This window comes from Notothenia rossii (genome assembly GCF_949606895.1).
Source record: "Notothenia rossii genome assembly, chromosome: 1".
Lineage (NCBI taxonomy): Eukaryota > Metazoa > Chordata > Actinopteri > Perciformes > Nototheniidae > Notothenia > Notothenia rossii.
In genome coordinates this window covers 1584970-1608160 of record NC_136912.1, presented here as the reverse complement: position 1 = coordinate 1608160, position 23191 = coordinate 1584970, and the positions used below count along the sequence as shown (strand labels likewise).

General features: G+C 35.0%; 1 protein-coding gene across 1 annotated transcript; it reads right to left on the bottom strand.

Annotated features, from left to right (window-relative positions):
- Window positions 1-16989: 16989 nt before the first annotated feature.
- LOC307022177 (uncharacterized protein) lies at window positions 16990-22580 on the bottom strand. The gene is made up of 2 exons (XM_079654817.1): window positions 22236-22580; window positions 16990-18617 (listed from the first exon to the last, which is right to left on the bottom strand). The coding sequence occupies exons 1-2, from the start codon at window positions 22420-22422 to the stop codon at window positions 17689-17691; spliced, it is 1116 nt and encodes a 371-aa protein (XP_079510943.1). The 5' UTR covers window positions 22423-22580; the 3' UTR covers window positions 16990-17688.
- Between the last annotated feature and the right edge of the window lie 611 nt (window positions 22581-23191).

The window sequence follows — 23191 nt, the reverse complement described above, 5'->3', positions numbered from 1 at the left end:
CAGTTAATAGAGTAAACCCTTCAGTTAATAGAGTAAACCCTTCAGTTAATAGAGTAAACCCTTCAGTTAATAGAATAAACCCTTCAGTTAATAGAATAAACCCTTCAGTTAATAGAATAAACCCTTCAGTTAATAGAGTAAACCCTTCAGTTAATAGAATAAACCCTTCAGTTAATAGAGTAAACCCTTCAGTTAATAGATTAAACCCTTCAGTTAATAGATTAAACCCTTCAGTTAATAGAATAAACCCTTCAGTTAATAGAGTAAACCCTTCAGTTAATAGAGTAAACCCTTCAGTTAATAGATTAAACCCTTCAGTTAATAGAATAAACCCTTCAGTTAATAGATTAAACCCTTCAGTTAATAGAATAAACCCTTCAGTTAATAGATTAAACCCTTCAGTTAATAGAATAAACCCTTCAGTTAATAGAGTAAACCCTTCAGTTAATAGAATAAACCCTTCAGTTAATAGATTAAACCCTTCAGTTAATAGAATAAACCCTTCAGTTAATAGATTAAACCCTTCAGTTAATAGAATAAACCCTTCAGTTAATAGAGTAAACCCTTCAGTTAATAGAATAAACCCTTCAGTTAATAGAATAAACCCTTCAGTTAATAGAGTAAACCCTTCAGTTAATAGAGTAAACCCTTCAGTTAATAGAATAAACCCTTCAGTTAATAGAGTAAACCCTTCAGTTAATAGAATAAACCCTTCAGTTAATAGAGTAAACCCTTCAGTTAATAGAATAAACCCTTCAGTTAATAGAGTAAACCCTTCAGTTAATAGAATAAACCCTTCAGTTAATAGAATAAACCCTTCAGTTAATAGAATAAACCCTTCAGTTAATAGAATAAACCCTTCAGTTAATAGAGAGACCCTTCAGTTAATAGAGTAAACCCTTCAGTTAATAGAGTAAACCCTTCAGTTAATAGAATAAACCCTTCAGTTAATAGAATAAACCCTTCAGTTAATAGATTAAACCCTTCAGTTAATAGAATAAACCCTTCAGTTAATAGAATAAACCCTTCAGTTAATAGATTAAACCCTTCAGTTAATAGAGTAAACCCTTCAGTTAATAGAATAAACCCTTCAGTTAATAGATTAAACCCTTCAGTTAATAGAATAAACCCTTCAGTTAATAGAGTAAACCCTTCAGTTAATAGAATAAACCCTTCAGTTAATAGATTAAACCCTTCAGTTAATAGAATAAACCCTTCAGTTAATAGAATAAACCCTTCAGTTAATAGATTAAACCCTTCAGTTAATAGATTAAACCCTTCAGTTAATAGAATAAACCCTTCAGTTAATAGAATAAACCCTTCAGTTAATAGAATAAACCCTTCAGTTAATAGAGTAAACCCTTCAGTTAATAGAGTAAACCCTTCAGTTAATAGAATAAACCCTTCAGTTAATAGATTAAACCCTTCAGTTAATAGAATAAACCCTTCAGTTAATAGAATAAACCCTTCAGTTAATAGAGTAAACCCTTCAGTTAATAGAGTAAACCCTTCAGTTAATAGAATAAACCCTTCAGTTAATAGAGTAAACCCTTCAGTTAATAGAATAAACCCTTCAGTTAATAGAGTAAACCCTTCAGTTAATAGAATAAACCCTTCAGTTAATAGAATAAACCCTTCAGTTAATAGATTAAACCCTTCAGTTAATAGAATAAACCCTTCAGTTAATAGAGTAAACCCTTCAGTTAATAGAGTAAACCCTTCAGTTAATAGAATAAACCCTTCAGTTAATAGAATAAACCCTTCAGTTAATAGAGTAAACCCTTCAGTTAATAGAATAAACCCTTCAGTTAATAGAATAAACCCTTCAGTTAATAGAGTAAACCCTTCAGTTAATAGAGTAAACCCTTCAGTTAATAGAGTAAACCCTTCAGTTAATAGAGTAAACCCTTCAGTTAATAGAGAAACCCTTCAGTTAATAGAGTAAACCCTTCAGTTAATAGAGTAAACCCTTCAGTTAATAGAGTAAACCCTTCAGTTAATAGAGAAACCCTTCAGTTAATAGAATAAACCCTTCAGTTAATAGAATAAACCCTTCAGTTAATAGAATAAACCCTTCAGTTAATAGAGTAAACCCTTCAGTTAATAGAGAAACCCTTCAGTTAATAGAATAAACCCTTCAGTTAATAGAATAAACCCTTCAGTTAATAGAATAAACCCTTCAGTTAATAGAATAAACCCTTCAGTTAATAGAGAGACCCTTCAGTTAATAGAGTAAACCCTTCAGTTAATAGAGTAAACCCTTCAGTTAATAGAATAAACCCTTCAGTTAATAGAATAAACCCTTCAGTTAATAGAGTAAACCCTTCAGTTAATAGAATAAACCCTTCAGTTAATAGAATAAACCCTTCAGTTAATAGAATAAACCCTTCAGTTAATAGAGTAAACCCTTCAGTTAATAGAGTAAACCCTTCAGTTAATAGAATAAACCCTTCAGTTAATAGAATAAACTAGGGATGTAACGATATACCGAATATCGCGGTATCGCGGTAAATAAATTTCCCAATACCGTCGTGAGACTGACAAAATCTACCGCGATTTTTAAAAAATAATAATTTTAAAAAAAAATATTTTTTTTTTTAAACACTTTTTTTTTTTTAAACCTTTATTTAACCAGGTGGTCCCATTGAGATCATCGATCTCTTTTTCAAGAGAGACCTGTCCAACATGGCAGCAAGTAGGTTACAACATGAAAATAAAACAACAGATAACACAAAAGGACATCGTATTTACAGGGCTACATTTACACACCTAGAGACATTGACAAGTACCAACCATATAGTTATATCTCGCCATGTCAATAAGCCTGGCGTTAGACTTTTTCGCTGTCCGTCATTTTGACAGACAGGATCGTAAAATATCCGTCATAATCCCTTATTACCCGTCGGGTCTGAACAGTTCACGATAGAGCATGCTCGTGAACTGTCAACGGGGGGTGGGGGGGGGGCGGTGTTATGCCGTGTGTGCATGCACCTCGCGGGACGCGCACAGCGTGAAGCAAAACCTCCCAGACATGTATTGATCTGTACGGCAAAGTACGGTTTGGGAACTATATCATTTCCTTTTGGAGGGCATGCATAACACGGCATAACACCAGAGCCTCGCTGCGGGGAAACGTTGGCGCTGTTCCGAGTTTGTTCTAATCTGTCAAAATGACAGACTGCTTTCAGATTTTTCCGTCATTGTTAAATAAAATATTCGGTTAACGCGACCACTGGTGTCCCAGCAACATCAGTACCAAGCGAGAGAGTTGTTTCCAGAGCAGGGGATATTGTAAATGCCCAAACACCCCAGCTTATAAATACCTGGAAATGTGGACATTCTCATATTCCTAAAAACCTGTCTGATGATGCTGAGTGAGTGACTAGTGAGTTTGAGTTGAGTTACTTGAAAAACTAAAGTGAAACTTGATTTATTTTATTGCAGGGTCTGATTATTAAATGTCCTTGTTTATTTGTGAGATGCAGTGGCATAAAGAAAATGCTTACTTTGTTTGGTAGTACCAGTAGGTACAAAAACACTGGTTTTCTTGTTCCAGTCTGTTACTGTCACTTTGTTTTTGACACTTTAAAATACTGCTATCCTACAAAAAGGCTGTAAAAATCAGATTTATTATGTAATAAAGAAATATTTTCCGAATAAAAAAATGTTTTATTGAAAAAAAAAAAATTATGATTTTTTTTTTCTTCCCTTTATTATTCAATATCGCGATAAATACCGTACCGTGGACTTGTTATCGCGATATTATCGTACCGTGAGTTTTTGGTATCGTTACATCCCTAGAATAAACCCTTCAGTTAATAGAGTAAACCCTTCAGTTAATAGAATAAACCCTTCAGTTAATAGAATAAACCCTTCAGTTAATAGAGTAAACCCTTCAGTTAATAGAGTAAACCCTTCAGTTAATAGAATAAACCCTTCAGTTAATAGAATAAACCCTTCAGTTAATAGAATAAACCCTTCAGTTAATAGAGTAAACCCTTCAGTTAATAGAATAAACCCTTCAGTTAATAGAATAAACCCTTCAGTTAATAGAGTAAACCCTTCAGTTAATAGAATAAACCCTTCAGTTAATAGAATAAACCCTTCAGTTAATAGAGTAAACCCTTCAGTTAATAGAGTAAACCCTTCAGTTAATAGAGTTAACCCTTCAGTTAATAGAGTAAACCCTTCAGTTAATAGAGTAAACCCTTCAGTTAATAGAATAAACCCTTCAGTTAATAGAGTAAACCCTTCAGTTAATAGAGTTAACCCTTCAGTTAATAGAGTAAACCCTTCAGTTAATAGAGTAAACCCTTCAGTTAATAGAATAAACCCTTCAGTTAATAGAGTAAACCCTTCAGTTAATAGAGTAAACCCTTCAGTTAATAGAATAAACCCTTCAGTTAATAGAGAAACCCTTCAGTTAATAGAGTAAACCCTTCAGTTAATAGAGTAAACCCTTCAGTTAATAGAATAAACCCTTCAGTTAATAGAATAAACCCTTCAGTTAATAGAATAAACCCTTCAGTTAATAGAGTAAACCCTTCAGTTAATAGAATAAACCCTTCAGTTAATAGAATAAACCCTTCAGTTAATAGAATAAACCCTTCAGTTAATAGAATAAACCCTTCAGTTAATAGAGAAACCCTTCAGTTAATAGAGAGACCCTTCAGTTAATAGAATAAACCCTTCAGTTAATAGAGAAACCCTTCAGTTAATAGAATAAACCCTTCAGTTAATAGAGAAACCCTTCAGTTAATAGAATAAACCCTTAAGTTAATAGAGTAAACCCTTCAGTTAATAGAATAAACCCTTCAGTTAATAGAGTAAACCCTTCAGTTAATAGAGTAAACCCTTCAGTTAATAGAATAAACCCTTCAGTTAATAGAGTAAACCCTTCAGTTAATAGAATAAACCCTTCAGTTAATAGAATAAACCCTTCAGTTAATAGAATAAACCCTTCAGTTAATAGAATAAACCCTTCAGTTAATAGAGTAAACCCTTCAGTTAATAGAATAAACCCTTCAGTTAATAGAATAAACCCTTCAGTTAATAGAGTAAACCCTTCAGTTAATAGAATAAACCCTTCAGTTAATAGAATAAACCCTTCAGTTAATAGAATAAACCCTTCAGTTAATAGAATAAACCCTTCAGTTAATAGAATAAACCCTTCAGTTAATAGAGTAAACCCTTCAGTTAATAGAATAAACCCTTCAGTTAATAGAATAAACCCTTCAGTTAATAGAATAAACCCTTCAGTTAATAGAATAAACCCTTCAGTTAATAGAGAAACCCTTCAGTTAATAGAGAGACCCTTCAGTTAATAGAATAAACCCTTCAGTTAATAGAGAAACCCTTCAGTTAATAGAATAAACCCTTCAGTTAATAGAGAAACCCTTCAGTTAATAGAGTAAACCCTTCAGTTAATAGAGTAAACCCTTCAGTTAATAGAGTAAACCCTTCAGTTAATAGAGAAACCCTTCAGTTAATAGAGTAAACCCTTCAGTTAATAGAATAAACCCTTCAGTTAATAGAGTAAACCCTTCAGTTAATAGAGTAAACCCTTCAGTTAATAGAGTAAACCCTTCAGTTAATAGAATAAACCCTTCAGTTAATAGAATAAACCCTTCAGTTAATAGAGTAAACCCTTCAGTTAATAGAGTAAACCCTTCAGTTAATAGAGTAAACCCTTCAGTTAATAGAATAAACCCTTCAGTTAATAGAATAAACCCTTCAGTTAATAGAGTAAACCCTTCAGTTAATAGAATAAACCCTTCAGTTAATAGAGTAAACCCTTCAGTTAATAGAATAAACCCTTCAGTTAATAGAATAAACCCTTCAGTTAATAGAGTAAACCCTTCAGTTAATAGAGTAAACCCTTCAGTTAATAGAATAAACCCTTCAGTTAATAGAGTAAACCCTTCAGTTAATAGAATAAACCCTTCAGTTAATAGAGTAAACCCTTCAGTTAATAGAGTAAACCCTTCAGTTAATAGAATAAACCCTTCAGTTAATAGAATAAACCCTTCAGTTAATAGAGTAAACCCTTCAGTTAATAGAGTAAACCCTTCAGTTAATAGAGTAAACCCTTCAGTTAATAGAGTAAACCCTTCAGTTAATAGAATAAACCCTTCAGTTAATAGAATAAACCCTTCAGTTAATAGAGTAAACCCTTCAGTTAATAGAATAAACCCTTCAGTTAATAGAATAAACCCTTCAGTTAATAGAATAAACCCTTCAGTTAATAGAGTAAACCCTTCAGTTAATAGAATAAACCCTTCAGTTAATAGAATAAACCCTTCAGTTAATAGAATAAACCCTTCAGTTAATAGAATAAACCCTTCAGTTAATAGAGTAAACCCTTCAGTTAATAGAATAAACCCTTCAGTTAATAGAATAAACCCTTCAGTTAATAGAGTAAACCCTTCAGTTAATAGAGTAAACCCTTCAGTTAATAGAATAAACCCTTCAGTTAATAGAGTAAACCCTTCAGTTAATAGAGAGACCCTTCAGTTAATAGAGTAAACCCTTCAGTTAATAGAGTAAACCCTTCAGTTAATAGAGAGACCCTTCAGTTAATAGAGTAAACCCTTCAGTTAATAGAGAGACCCTTCAGTTAATAGAGTAAACCCTTCAGTTAATAGAGTAAACCCTTCAGTTAATAGAATAAACCCTTCAGTTAATAGAGTAAACCCTTCAGTTAATAGAGTAAACCCTTCAGTTAATAGAGTAAACCCTTCAGTTAATAGAGTAAACCCTTCAGTTAATAGAGTAAACCCTTCAGTTAATAGAGAGACCCTTCAGTTAATAGAGTAAACCCTTCAGTTAATAGAGTAAACCCTTCAGTTAATAGAGTAAACCCTTCAGTTAATAGAATAAACCCTTCAGTTAATAGAATAAACCCTTCAGTTAATAGAGTAAACCCTTCAGTTAATAGAGTAAACCCTTCAGTTAATAGAGTAAACCCTTCAGTTAATAGAGAGACCCTTCAGTTAATAGAGTAAACCCTTCAGTTAATAGAGTAAACCCTTCAGTTAATAGAGAGACCCTTCAGTTAATAGAGTAAACCCTTCAGTTAATAGAGAGACCCTTCAGTTAATAGAGTAAACCCTTCAGTTAATAGAGTAAACCCTTCAGTTAATAGAGAGACCCTTCAGTTAATAGAGTAAACCCTTCAGTTAATAGAATAAACCCTTCAGTTAATAGAATAAACCCTTCAGTTAATAGAGTAAACCCTTCAGTTAATAGAATAAACCCTTCAGTTAATAGAATAAACCCTTCAGTTAATAGAATAAACCCTTCAGTTAATAGAATAAACCCTTCAGTTAATAGAGTAAACCCTTCAGTTAATAGAGTAAACCCTTCAGTTAATAGAATAAACCCTTCAGTTAATAGAATAAACCCTTCAGTTAATAGAGTAAACCCTTCAGTTAATAGAATAAACCCTTCAGTTAATAGAATAAACCCTTCAGTTAATAGAATAAACCCTTCAGTTAATAGAATAAACCCTTCAGTTAATAGAGTAAACCCTTCAGTTAATAGAGTAAACCCTTCAGTTAATAGAGTAAACCCTTCAGTTAATAGAGAGACCCTTCAGTTAATAGAGTAAACCCTTCAGTTAATAGAATAAACCCTTCAGTTAATAGAGTAAACCCTTCAGTTAATAGAGTAAACCCTTCAGTTAATAGAATAAACCCTTCAGTTAATAGAGTAAACCCTTCAGTTAATAGAGTAAACCCTTCAGTTAATAGAGTAAACCCTTCAGTTAATAGAGTAAACCCTTCAGTTAATAGAATAAACCCTTCAGTTAATAGAATAAACCCTTCAGTTAATAGAATAAACCCTTCAGTTAATAGAGTAAACCCTTCAGTTAATAGAATAAACCCTTCAGTTAATAGAATAAACCCTTCAGTTAATAGAATAAACCCTTCAGTTAATAGAGTAAACCCTTCAGTTAATAGAATAAACCCTTCAGTTAATAGAGTAAACCCTTCAGTTAATAGAATAAACCCTTCAGTTAATAGAGTAAACCCTTCAGTTAATAGAGTAAACCCTTCAGTTAATAGAGTAAACCCTTCAGTTAATAGAATAAACCCTTCAGTTAATAGAGTAAACCCTTCAGTTAATAGAGTAAACCCTTCAGTTAATAGAGTAAACCCTTCAGTTAATAGAATAAACCCTTCAGTTAATAGAATAAACCCTTCAGTTAATAGAATAAACCCTTCAGTTAATAGAATAAACCCTTCAGTTAATAGAATAAACCCTTCAGTTAATAGAATAAACCCTTCAGTTAATAGAATAAACCCTTCAGTTAATAGAATAAACCCTTCAGTTAATAGAATAAACCCTTCAGTTAATAGAGTAAACCCTTCAGTTAATAGAATAAACCCTTCAGTTAATAGAGTAAACCCTTCAGTTAATAGAGTAAACCCTTCAGTTAATAGAATAAACCCTTCAGTTAATAGAGTAAACCCTTCAGTTAATAGAATAAACCCTTCAGTTAATAGAGTAAACCCTTCAGTTAATAGAGTAAACCCTTCAGTTAATAGAATAAACCCTTCAGTTAATAGAATAAACCCTTCAGTTAATAGAGTAAACCCTTCAGTTAATAGAATAAACCCTTCAGTTAATAGAGTAAACCCTTCAGTTAATAGAGTAAACCCTTCAGTTAATAGAATAAACCCTTCAGTTAATAGAATAAACCCTTCAGTTAATAGAGTAAACCCTTCAGTTAATAGAATAAACCCTTCAGTTAATAGAATAAACCCTTCAGTTAATAGAGTAAACCCTTCAGTTAGAGTAAACCCTTCAGTTAATAGAGTAAACCCTTCAGTTAATAGAATAAACCCTTCAGTTAATAGAATAAACCCTTCAGTTAATAGAGTAAACCCTTCAGTTAATAGAGTAAACCCTTCAGTTAATAGAGTAAACCCTTCAGTTAATAGAGTAAACCCTTCAGTTAATAGAGTAAACCCTTCAGTTAATAGAATAAACCCTTCAGTTAATAGAATAAACCCTTCAGTTAATAGAGTAAACCCTTCAGTTAATAGAGTAAACCCTTCAGTTAATAGAATAAACCCTTCAGTTAATAGAGTAAAACCCTTCAGTTAATAGAGTAAACCCTTCAGTTAATAGAATAAACCCTTCAGTTAATAGAATAAACCCTTCAGTTAATAGAATAAACCCTTCAGTTAATAGAATAAACCCTTCAGTTAATAGAATAAACCCTTCAGTTAATAGAATAAACCCTTCAGTTAATAGAGTAAACCCTTCAGTTAATAGAATAAACCCTTCAGTTAATAGAGTAAACCCTTCAGTTAATAGAATAAACCCTTCAGTTAATAGAGTAAACCCTTCAGTTAATAGAATAAACCCTTCAGTTAATAGAATAAACCCTTCAGTTAATAGAATAAACCCTTCAGTTAATAGAGTAAACCCTTCAGTTAATAGAGTAAACCCTTCAGTTAATAGAGTAAACCCTTCAGTTAATAGAATAAACCCTTCAGTTAATAGAGTAAACCCTTCAGTTAATAGAGTAAACCCTTCAGTTAATAGAATAAACCCTTCAGTTAATAGAATAAACCCTTCAGTTAATAGAATAAACCCTTCAGTTAATAGAGTAAACCCTTCAGTTAATAGAGTAAACCCTTCAGTTAATAGAGAAAACCCTTCAGTTAATAGAATAAACCCTTCAGTTAATAGAGTAAACCCTTCAGTTAATAGAATAAACCCTTCAGTTAATAGAGTAAACCCTTCAGTTAATAGAGTAAACCCTTCAGTTAATAGAATAAACCCTTCAGTTAATAGAATAAACCCTTCAGTTAATAGAGTAAACCCTTCAGTTAATAGAGTAAACCCTTCAGTTAATAGAGTAAACCCTTCAGTTAATAGAGTAAACCCTTCAGTTAATAGAATAAACCCTTCAGTTAATAGAAGTAAACCCTTCAGTTAATAGAATAAACCCTTCAGTTAATAGAGTAAACCCTTCAGTTAATAGAGTAAACCCTTCAGTTAATAGAATAAACCCTTCAGTTAATAGAATAAACCCTTCAGTTAATAGAGTAAACCCTTCAGTTAATAGAATAAACCCTTCAGTTAATAGAATAAACCCTTCAGTTAATAGAGTAAACCCTTCAGTTAATAGAGTAAACCCTTCAGTTAATAGAATAAACCCTTCAGTTAATAGAATAAACCCTTCAGTTAATAGAATAAACCCTTCAGTTAGTAGAATAAACCCTTCAGTTAATAGAATAAACCCTTCAGTTAATAGAGAGACCCTTCAGTTAATAGAATAAACCCTTCAGTTAATAGAGTAAACCCTTCAGTTAATAGAATAAACCCTTCAGTTAATAGAATAAACCCTTCAGTTAGTAGAATAAACCCTTCAGTTAATAGAGAGAACCCTTCAGTTAATAGAATAAACCCTTCAGTTAATAGAGTAAACCCTTCAGTTAATAGAATAAACCCTTCAGTTAATAGAATAAACCCTTCAGTTAATAGAATAAACCCTTCAGTTAGTAGAATAAACCCTTCAGTTAATAGAATAAACCCTTCAGTTAATAGAGAGACCCTTCAGTTAATAGAATAAACCCTTCAGTTAATAGAATAAACCCTTCAGTTAATAGAGTAAACCCTTCAGTTAATAGAATAAACCCTTCAGTTAATAGAATAAACCCTTCAGTTAATAGAATAAACCCTTCAGTTAGTAGAATAAACCCTTCAGTTAATAGAATAAACCCTTCAGTTAATAGAGAGACCCTTCAGTTAATAGAATAAACCCTTCAGTTAATAGAGTAAACCCTTCAGTTAATAGAATAAACCCTTCAGTTAATAGAATAAACCCTTCAGTTAGTAGAATAAACCCTTCAGTTAATAGAATAAACCCTTCAGTTAATAGAGTAAACCCTTCAGTTAATAGAATAAACCCTTCAGTTAATAGAATAAACCCTTCAGTTAATAGAATAAACCCTTCAGTTAGTAGAATAAACCCTTCAGTTAATAGAATAAACCCTTCAGTTAATAGAATAAACCCTTCAGTTAGTAGAATAAACCCTTCAGTTAATAGAATAAACCCTTCAGTTAATAGAGATAACCCTTCAGTTAATAGAATAAACCCTTCAGTTAATAGAGTAAACCCTTCAGTTAATAGAATAAACCCTTCAGTTAATAGAATAAACCCTTCAGTTAATAGAATAAACCCTTCAGTTAGTAGAATAAACCCTTCAGTTAATAGAATAAACCCTTCAGTTAATAGAGAGACCCTTCAGTTAATAGAATAAACCCTTCAGTTAATAGAATAAACCCTTCAGTTAATAGAATAAACCCTTCAGTTAATAGAATAAACCCTTCAGTTAATAGAATAAACCCTTCAGTTAATAGAATAAACCCTTCAGTTAATAGAGTAAACCCTTCAGTTAATAGAATAAACCCTTCAGTTAATAGAATAAACCCTTCAGTTAATAGAATAAACCCTTCAGTTAATAGAATAAACCCTTCAGTTAATAGAGAGACCCTTCAGTTAATAGAATAAACCCTTCAGTTAATAGAGTAAACCCTTCAGTTAATAGAATAAACCCTTCAGTTAATAGAATAAACCCTTCAGTTAATAGAGTAAACCCTTCAGTTAATAGAATAAACCCTTCAGTTAATAGAATAAACCCTTCAGTTAATAGAGTAAACCCTTCAGTTAATAGAATAAACCCTTCAGTTAATAGAATAAACCCTTCAGTTAATAGAGTAAACCCTTCAGTTAATAGAATAAACCCTTCAGTTAATAGAATAAACCCTTCAGTTAATAGAATAAACCCTTCAGTTAATAGAATAAACCCTTCAGTTAATAGAATAAACCCTTCAGTTAATAGAATAAACCCTTCAGTTAATAGAGTAAACCCTTCAGTTAATAGAATAAACCCTTCAGTTAATAGAATAAACCCTTCAGTTAATAGAATAAACCCTTCAGTTAATAGAATAAACCCTTCAGTTAATAGAGTAAACCCTTCAGTTAATAGAGTAAACCCTTCAGTTAATAGAATAAACCCTTCAGTTAATAGAGTAAACCCTTCAGTTAATAGAGTAAACCCTTCAGTTAATAGAATAAACCCTTCAGTTAATAGAGTAAACCCTTCAGTTAATAGAGTAAACCCTTCAGTTAATAGAATAAACCCTTCAGTTAATAGAGTAAACCCTTCAGTTAATAGAGTAAACCCTTCAGTTAATAGAACCAGTAATAGAGTAAACCCTTCAGTTAATAGAACAGTAAACCCTTCAGTTAATAGAGTAAACCCTTCAGTTAATAGAGTAAACCCTTCAGTTAATAGAGTAAACCCTTCAGTTAATAGAATAAACCCTTCAGTTAATAGAGTAAACCCTTCAGTTAATAGAATAAACACTTCAGTTAATAGAGTAAACCCTTCAGTTAATAGAATAAACCCTTCAGTTAATAGAGTAAACCCTTCAGTTAATAGAATAAACCCTTCAGTTAATAGAGTAAACCCTTCAGTTAATAGAATAAACCCTTCAGTTAATAGAGTAAACCCTTCAGTTAATAGAGTAAACCCTTCAGTTAATAGAATAAACCCTTCAGTTATAGAGTAAACCCTTCAGTTATAGACCTTCAGTTAATAGAATAAACCCTTCAGTTAATAGAATAAACCCTTCAGTTAATAGAGTAAACCCTTCAGTTAATAGAATAAACCCTTCAGTTAATAGAATAAACCCTTCAGTTAATAGAGTAAACCCTTCAGTTAATAGAATAAACCCTTCAGTTAATAGAATAAACCCTTCAGTTAATAGAATAAACCCTTCAGTTAATAGAATAAACCCTTCAGTTAATAGAATAAACCCTTCAGTTAATAGAATAAACCCTTCAGTTAATAGAGTAAACCCTTCAGTTAATAGAATAAACCCTTCAGTTAATAGAGTAAACCCTTCAGTTAATAGAATAAACCTTCAGTTAATAGAGTAAACCCTTCAGTTAATAGAGTAAACCCTTCAGTTAATAGAATAAACCCTTCAGTTAATAGAATAAACCCTTCAGTTAATAGAGTAAACCCTTCAGTTAATAGAGTAAACCCTTCAGTTAGTAGAATAAACCCTTCAGTTAATAGAATAAACCCTTCAGTTAATAGAGTAAACCCTTCAGTTAATAGAATAAACCCTTCAGTTAATAGAGTAAACCCTTCAGTTAATAGAATAAACCCTTCAGTTAATAGAATAAACCCTTCAGTTAATAGAATAAACCCTTCAGTTAATAGAGTAAACCCTTCAGTTAATAGAGTAAACCCTTCAGTTAATAGAGAGACCCTTCAGTTAATAGAATAAACCCTTCAGTTAATAGAATAAACCCTTCAGTTAATAGAGTAAACCCTTCAGTTAATAGAGTAAACCCTTCAGTTAATAGAATAAACCCTTCAGTTAATAGAGTAAACCCTTCAGTTAATAGAATAAACCCTTCAGTTAATAGAATAAACCCTTCAGTTAATAGAATAAACCCTTCAGTTAATAGAGTAAACCCTTCAGTTAATAGAATAAACCCTTCAGTTAATAGAGTAAACCCTTCAGTTAATAGAGTAAACCCTTCAGTTAATAGAATAAACCCTTCAGTTAATAGAGTAAACCCTTCAGTTAATAGAATAAACCCTTCAGTTAATAGAGTAAACCCTTCAGTTAATAGAGTAAACCCTTCAGTTAATAGAATAAACCCTTCAGTTAATAGAGTAAACCCTTCAGTTAATAGAGTAAACCCTTCAGTTAATAGAGTAAACCCTTCAGTTAATAGAGTAAACCCTTCAGTTAATAGAGTAAATAAGTAAATAAGTAAAAAATAAATAAGTAAGTGGTTAATGATATATTTGAATGCTTAGACACATGCATCCAATGGGCTCTATAAGCAGATGATGGGGCTATTTGGATGAGGGGAAGACATGCCCCACGTAATGGAGAATATAGCTAGAGCGATTACAAAAGTGGAGAGTGTAAGGGGAAACTTCTGTAGCAATGGAGAATCAGGACTCAGAGAGACACGAGGAGAGTTGGAGCTTCGATGTCAAACACTGATGGTTTATAAGTATCGGCCGGTGGATTCACATCACAAGTCACAGCAGCCAGAGGTTCTGACTGCCCGTAGAGTTGCCACATCAATTCTGCCGCGCCTCTCTCCTGCTAGACCTTTAAATGGTTTACAGAGAGCAACCTTACATTTGTATGCGGACGATACCGTGATGTACTGAGCAGGTCCCTCCATTAAGGAGGCTGTTGTTGAATTGCAAGCAGTTTTTAACATTATTCAGACTCAGCTCTCTGAACTAAAGATTCTTTTAAATGTTGATAAAACCAAGGTAATGCTCTTTTCAAAAACTAAAAAGACACCAGAGCCTGTTTTAGATATTGTTACCATGCAAGGACAAGTACTTGAAGTTGTTGCCTGTTACAAATACCTTGGTATCTGGCTTGATGATTGTCTCTCTTTTAAACGTCAGGTCAATAACCTGCTTAAAACTGAGGGGTTAGGCTAGGTTTCTTCTACAGGAACAAGTCCTGTTTCTCGCTTGAAGCCAGGAAAAGGCTAGTCACTGTGACCTTTTGACCTGTGCTGGACTATGGTGATTTGATGTATATGAATGCACCTGCCCATTGCCTGGTCAAGTTAGATGCTGCGTATCACAGTGCACTGAGATGTGTGACAAACTGTAAAGCAGTAACACATCACTGTACCCTGTGTGCAAGGGCTGGTTTGCTTTCACTAACTGTACGGAGGCTCAGTCACTGGTACATTTTCATATACAAAGCCATGTTGGGTAAACTTCCATCTTATATCTGCTCCCTGATCTCACGGTGAATTGTAAGTGGCTACTGCCTGAGATCGCATGCTGTGGTTTTATTAAATGTCCAACTGCTAGGACTGTCTTAGGGAAGACAGCTTTTAGATGAGCAGCTCCTCTGTCTTGGAACAGTCTGCAATTGAAATGGAAACTGAGCAATCTGGTTCCAATAAATGTTTTTAAAGCTCGGTTGGATGCTACTCAATCGGAAGCTGTTGGTACCTGCTCATGTGGATGGTTATTGTAAATTATAATCCCTGTAATGATGCTGTCCTTTTGTTGTTCTGTTTATGTTTTTATGTTTCATGTGGAACTACTTGAGCAGGTCTCCTTTGAAAAAGAGATCAATGATCTCAATGGGATACACCTGGGTAAATAAAGGTTTGAAATGAATCAACATATTGGGGGAGATAACGTAAACATCTGGGAACACTGGAGATAGCCTAAACATCTGGGGGCACTGAATTAAATGTCTGACCCTTAATGGCCTCGAAGCCAGCGTGCTCACAACCATAAACCATCTGTGACCGAGAGTTGACCGGTCATAAACTGGGAATATCAACATAGCTGGAGCAGCACATTACTTATGGGAGATAACAGCCGTCAGGGTTGGTCATAAACGTCAAAGGGCAAAAAGGTTAGATACCTAGGTGTCAGGGAGAACAGCTACTTAAAAACTTCTGACTGCTTACTGACTGCTTATATACTACTGACTGCTTATATACTACTGACTGCTTACTGACCACTTATATACTAGCCTACTGACTGCTGCTTATATACTACTGACTGCTGCTTATATACTACTGACTGCTGCTTATATTCTACTGACTGCTGCTTATATACTACTGACTGCTGCTTACACACTACTGACTGCTTATATACTACTGACTGCTGCTTATATACTACTGACTGCTGCTTATATACTACTGACTGCTTATATATCACTGACTGCTAGGTATATACTACTGACTGCTTATATACTACTGACTGCTTATATACTACTGACTGCTACATACACTGAACAAAAAATATAAATGCAACACTTTTGTTTTTGCTCCCATTTTTCATGAGATGAACACAACGATCTAAAACATTTTCTACATACACAAAATAACCATTTCTCTCAAATATTGTTCACAAATCTGAAAAGATCTGTGATAGTGAGCTCTTCTCCTTTGCTGAGATAATCCATCCCACCTCACAGGTGTGGCATATCAAGATGCTGATTAGACAGCATGATTATTGCACAGGTGTGCCTTAGGTTGACACAAACGAATGCCGTCCTTCCATGAGCGTCAAATCCCGCCGCAGATGGGAATACATTGCAATCAGTTGAAAGCTATTTGCGTCCCTTTATGAAGCTGAAGGAGCCTAGGAGCGTCACAACTGCACGCCACGGGACCCTGACCAAACGTCGCTCCTGGACGATTATGGAGTGAGAGTGTGTTGAACAATAAGAGTGCAGAACATCTAATACTCTTCACTATGAATCCAGAACAATACAACTGCAGGAGTATGGATAAAGCGAGATGTTTGCATGCATTTTGAGCCGGTTTGGGCTGAATCCAGCAGAGTGGATCGTGCTGTTCATCCTATGTAATCTATACGTAAAGAAAACAGTCTAAATATTTAACTGAAGCTGTGAAACAGTCTCAATAATTGGCAGCACAAATGTAAGATTTAATTGGAATAAAAGGAAACATATTGAGATAGGAAGTTCTAATATCTTAAGAGAAGAGCTTGAATATAAAAAAATACAAACTCTTTTGGCTCCTTCCTGTCTTCCTACTGGGTCTTTCTTGGCTTTGTGCTGGCTATCTTCGAGCTCTATTCAGGGTTTTGGGTTTTTTTCTAGCTCTATCCCTGATCATTTTCAGAACCTGAAGGCTCTATACGGACTATCTTCTGGTTCTCCTCTGGATCCATCCACTATCTCTTGTCTGTCCAGTGAATTACACTTTGTTACTGGAGCAGGTAAAGCATACAACGGATACTTTCAGCATTATCGGAGCACGAAGTGGAAGCTTGGATGAAACACAGCGGACTTCTAAACAATGAACACCCGCAACTTAGAAGAAATAAAGTTGGGTTTTATGTGTTCTAATATTGCAATGCAAACCCATGATGTAATGACAGTAATTCAGAATAATTGAGTCATTGAATGCTCATTTCAGTAGATTTAATCAAATAAAGTATAAACATATTGGACATGGCCTCAAGACTGTAACCACATCACATTCTGTTGAAATAGTCAATTACTAGCCATATCTTACACATTGCTGTTTTGAATCATTAATGTGTGGATGACAGTTGAACTGGATGATGTAACATTTATGCCATCTGCTGGAAAGAAGACGTATCGCTCTGTTGGCGTCGATTATACAACAAAAACAGAGTGAAGCTCTCATTTCATCAACAATCTTTGAGTACAGACACTGTCCTGCAGAGAGCACACAGCCCAACAGCACGTCTTTGGTCTAGCATCACTTTACAAAACGTTTGCATTAAGACACTAAGACTAGCTGGTCCCTTGTATAGGTCAGTCCACCTTAAATGAGCAGTGGGTGATCAGCAGGTGAAAGGCAGGACACGGGAACTTGGTCCTGAGGAGATGTAACGATTATTAAACAAGAAAGTTGTCGAGTCAAGGGGTCAAAGAAATGAACATTTGTGATTATTAGTGAATCGGTTGCAGGTGGGTGAAATCAGGCTTAGGGAGTAACATATTACATGTAACGGCATTAGGTCATCAGGACACAAAATAGACAAATGTATTCCCTTACAGTTACAGAAGCAGCTGACGACCAACACACTTGTGTCTTTTGAAACGATTATGCCATTTAAATCTTTTGTCACAAACATTGCAGCTCTATTCTTCCTCTCCTGTGTGGATCCTCATGTGTTCCTTTAAACTTCCACTCTGTGAAAAAGCTTTCTTACAGACTGTACAGCTAAAGGGTTTCTCTCCTGTGTGGACTCTCATGTGTCGTGTTAAATCTCTTTTCATTGCAAAAGCTTTCTTGCAGACTGTACATCTGTGTGGTTTCTCTCCTGTGTGGACTCTCATGTGTTCCTTTAAACTTCCACTCTGTGAAAAAGCTTTCTTACAGACTGAGCAGCTAAAGGGTTTCTCTCCTGTGTGGACTCTCATATGTGCCTTTAAATGTTCACTCCGTGAAAAAAATGTCGTACAGACTGAGCATCTGTATAGGTTCTCTCCTGTGTGGATTCTCATGTGTCTCTTTAAATTTCCATTCTGTGAAAAAGCTTTCTTACAGACTGAGCAGCTGAATGGTTTCTTTTCAGCACTAGGTCGTGAATCACTGACAGATTCATGTCTATTTTTCAGTGAGTTTGAGCCTGATGCAGGTTCTCTGGTCTCTTTCCAATCAGCACTGTCTTCAGTGTCAGGTTCAGAAGAGTCTCCAGTGTCAGGTTCAGAAGAGTCTTCAGTGTGGTCCTCAGTCTTGGGTTGTAAACTGCTCTCTGGATCTGAGTTCCTGGCTGGTTCTGGTCCTCGACAGTCATCTCCATCAGCTTCTGTTTCCAGGTGTTCAGTTTGTCTTTGATGAGGCTGAGAGGACTGAGGTTTCTCTTTATCATCTTCACTCTTCACAGGGTCAGGAGTGAAAGTGGACTTGGTGATCTCAGCCTCCTCCACCTCCTCACTGACCCCGAGTTCCTCCTGTTCCTGCTTAATGTGTGGGGGGGGCTCTGGGTCCTCCTGGTCCAGACTGGTGCTCCACTCCTGCTGGTCAGGGAGAAGCTCTTCTTTAACCACCACCAGCTGCTGGACGTCTGCAGGAAACAGGAAACACACAGTCAGAACAAAGTGTTAAGTGTTAGCATTTAAAAATCTAATCACCATTACAATGGGAGACATTTTTCAGCCCTAATTAATGCCTTTGTTTTTATATTTTCACATTATCTTTCTTTGTCCCACTTAATGTGTATTTGTGTTCTCTCAATTCACCTTATGTAGCCCAGCCCCTTTGAAAATGAAAAAGGGTTTTTTCTTCTGGCGTAGCACTAGTTGAAATAAACAAGGAATTGTATTTGGGATCGTTCACAGATACACTACGCCTACAGTATAGAATTAAAATACTCTGTTACAAATTAAAATCCTGCATTCAAACCTTATTTAAGTAAAAGTATGCAAGTATCATCAGAACATTTGACAGCACCTTCTTATGTAACAGTAATGATGGTGCAGTAAAATGTTCCCTGTCAGTGTTTAATTTATGATGTTTCTTGATTATTTCGTATGTTGCATTTTACTGCTGTACATGTTCAAAGTTGCTTGTATAAATGATTATAGATGAAGGAACCTGCTAAATATTAAAATATGTGTGTTTTTTATATACAGTACCAGTCAAAAGTTTGGACACCTTCTCATTCAATGGTTTGTGTTTATTTTAATTTGTTTCTACTTTGTAGATTAATACTGAAGACATCAAAACTATGAAAGAACACATATGGAATTATCTAGTTAACAAAAAAGTGTTAAAAAATCAAGAATATGATTTTTATTTTTAGATTCTTCAAAGTATTCCCCTTTTGCCTTGATGACAGCTTTGCACCCTCTTGGCTTCTTTCAGTCAGCTTCATGAGGTAGACACCTGGAATGGCTTTCAATTAACACGTGCGCCTTTTCAAGAGTCAATGTGTGGATCAGTGTTTCCCCTAGGATGGAGTCATAGCAGCGGTGCTAAGGCACGTGGGACAAGAATAATGTGAGTGCGGAGCGCGTGGAATTTTTTAGTGCGTGCGAAGTGTGCCCGCCAATTTGTTTCTATGTGTCAGCACAAGAAAGGCTATTGAGGCCTAGCACCAGGGCCGGTTCTAGACAATTTGCTGCCCTAGGTGAGATTTTAGCCGACATTTTATATGTAAAGAATAAATGAAAAATCTCTACAAAAGACAAATACACTGCAAAAACAGAAACTTATTGACATAGGTAATAGACGTCAAAATGGCTTCAAATGTATTCAGTATTAGATGAACATGTTTGAATTGGATGGTGGACGTCACATCCTCTAGGGGGGTCCGGGGGTATGCCCCCCCGGGAAGATATTTTTTTGAACATTTTACAGTAAAATGCTTCAATCCGGTGCACTTTGAGCACACAATTACTAGAGACCTGATTTAGGGGGCACAAACCCCCATATGAAAAAGATCGGTTTACATTTTAATAATCAAATAAGTATGTGAACATAACCAATAACCTACCATAGCCAATAACAAATAAATGTAGCTTATTTAATTTTTTTTGTTCATTCATATCTTATTTTACCTAGTTAACATTTATTTATTTATGCATATTTTTGTATCTCTCCAACTTTAAACAATATTTTTGGTTAACTATCCTATAGTATACATTGGAATGATTTCAAACCTGTTTTTATTTATCCTAATAATTATAAAGGAGTGCCTTGGAAATATGTGTTTACATAATTTGTGGTCAAAACGTTTGAGACTAAAGTGAACTATCTAAATACTCAGAGAGTCCTTTACCTCACTGAGCCTCTCAGTCTGACAGGAGAGCTCTCCTCCACCCTGGTTGTAGAAAAATCTACTTCTTATATCCGTTAGCGCAGCTAACTCCAGATTCTAATAACAACAACGCCGGTACTGGTGCGCCCTCTCCCTTGCTCGCTCTCTCGCTACCACGCTCGCACTTTGGCTGTGAGCTGCGGGTGCCAGATAAGCCAACATCCCCCACTTTCATAACTTACAGCACCTACCGTACAGGGCAAATTAAACGTGTAACCGGGGTGAAAAGGGTGTTACATTTACTTAATTATGAATGTTGTTACATCAAGGTCGAACATTTGGATGAGCGCCAAAGGTCAAAAATGTTTTTTCCCTCCCAGAGCTACCAGCGCAGCGCCCCCCAGATCTGGCGCCCAGTAAAAGCTACCAGACATCGGAATTAATATAACATTTTTATTGTTATCTTACACTATGCCAGAAATTGGCCCTACCTAGTACATCCTACAATCCTAGTCTCAAGATTTAGCAAAAATACACCTTTATTGAACATACAGTAACACAAATACTACAAATCCACATAACAAACAATCAAAAATGAAAAAGGGTCGCCACTTATTATTATTTTAAGAAAAAAAAAAAAAGTAAAAAAAAGATTTTTTTTTTTTTTGGTAACTGGCTAGCGCCCCCTAGCAGCCGCGCTCATATTTCAGCAGCAGCGCTGCCACTATTTGTATATAGGGGAAACACTGGACTTGCCTTCACAATGTGATTGAGACCATCAGTTGTGTTGTACAGAGGTAGAGTTAGTGCACAGTGGAAAGCCCTATTTGACTGCTGTTGTAATCCATATCATGGCAAGAACGACTCAACCCAGTAAAGAGAAACGACCGACCGTCCATCATCACTTTACAGGGTTCGACATTTGTTTACATGCCCACCGGAACCCCGAGGCATTACCAACAGATCAACGCACAATCAACCCATACAGGACATCTCTTTCTCCACATTAAGTGTTAGACATTAGAATTGACTACTCTTGTCTGTCACATACTCTTCTTGTCTGTCACATAAGTGGCGCAATTTAAGCTGTATTGCGCTAAAGGTAAATTATTTTGACCGAAGAGATTTAGATTTAGGAGGCCCCCCAAACCCTTCAGCCGTGCGCATTTTTCAGGGCAATCTCTATTGGGCTCAGGGCCATCTGTTAATTAGCTTAGATGGCCCACAGGGCCACTCCCAAAATCCTTAATGTCATGCACTGTATATATACAGAATATATTATAAATACATGTTGGCAATAATTGATTGATGAGATTTTACATTAATTTATATTAACGTTTTAATTACTTAATGACCTTTGTACTAGTTCCCCTATTCTTTATCAAGTAACATTTTAGATGTGTTTAATTTATTATTGAACATATTTATTTATTTATTTATTTATGAATTATTCTCGTGCCATTTCAATTAATCCAACCTCTTTGTTTTTATTTGCTTTTACACATTTAAAAAGAAAAGCTGAATAAAGAAGCACATTAAAACTAAAGTATCAATGTATGTCACATTTAACCAACTAGTGCCTACATGTATGGGTAATATTTAAATCAGTACATTAAATGGCATATTATTCAATCCATGTATTTTTATAAATATATTTATTTTGGTAGGTTTGCTCTTCCGTAATACATTTTAATTATTAAAATAAAGTACATGTGTCTAATAATACTTACATACTTTTACTTAAATAAGATAAACTTAAAGATATGAAATGCTTTAACTTGTAATGGAGGGTTTTCACAGTGTGGTGTTTGTACTTTTACTTACCTGCAGCAAGTGCTGCTAAAGGGTCTAAAGTGTTATTAATGTGATAATAAAGTGCTACTGAAGAGTGTAAAGTGTTAATTAAGGGTAAAGGGAACAGACCTGCTCTGTGTATCCGAAGCTGAGGCTGTAAAACAGCGTCCAGAAGTTTCTGGAGTCTCTTGTTCTCCTCTTTGGAAAGAGACAGCTCCTCCTCGAGCTCTGCTATTGTTTGTTCAAACAGAGCAAATATCTCTTCAGCAGTGAGTCGCTGCTTCTTCAACGACAGCAGCATTTGGACTTTACTCATGTTTCCTAGATCACCTTTTCCTGCAGACTCCGTTAAACACACCGTTTCTCTCTCCGTCAAACTCTCAATCTGACTAGCGTTGCTACCGTGTTTCCAGCTAGCATGCTAAGCTAGCTCCTATAGTCCGAGGTAAACGCTCCAGAAAAAAGAGCACAGAGTCCATTCAGAGGTTTATCCAGACACAGATGATGGATCAGTAGTGCTGGAGCTCACACAAACGTTCTCAGGAACAGAGAGAGAGAGAACCGTAGCGACGAGACGCCTCCTCGATCGAGGTTAGAAAGAGCTGGGAACTTCACTTCCGGTGCGGTTTGAGGACGTCAAAAATAAAAGCGGGAAGGATTTCTTCTTTTTGGTTTTAAGAACGATTGGCATACTGACGTTGCCTAAAACTTTCTCCTCCAATCTAGACGTGTTTGGAGGAGAAAGAATGCTGAGTTGCATTCAAAGAACACCATACCTGAGTGTGGTTGGTGTTTTGGGAACAAAAGGAGAGGGAGTAAGAGCTACCAGAAAGGCACTGTTTACATTCTTGAGTGAAACCGGGGTAGGAAAAATAATTTAACATTAGGTCAGGAAAGAACATAGATTTGTATTTTTTTTTTGGTTTATTTCATGGTTTTATTGATTTATTTTTATTTATTTGTATTATAACATAGGGTAAAGAGTTGAAATGATGTGATGATTCATTCTCATGTACAGTAGGTGGTGGTATGCACCTTTTAAGTTGTTTGCAATCCGCCAAGAAGAAGAAGAAGAAGAAGAAGAA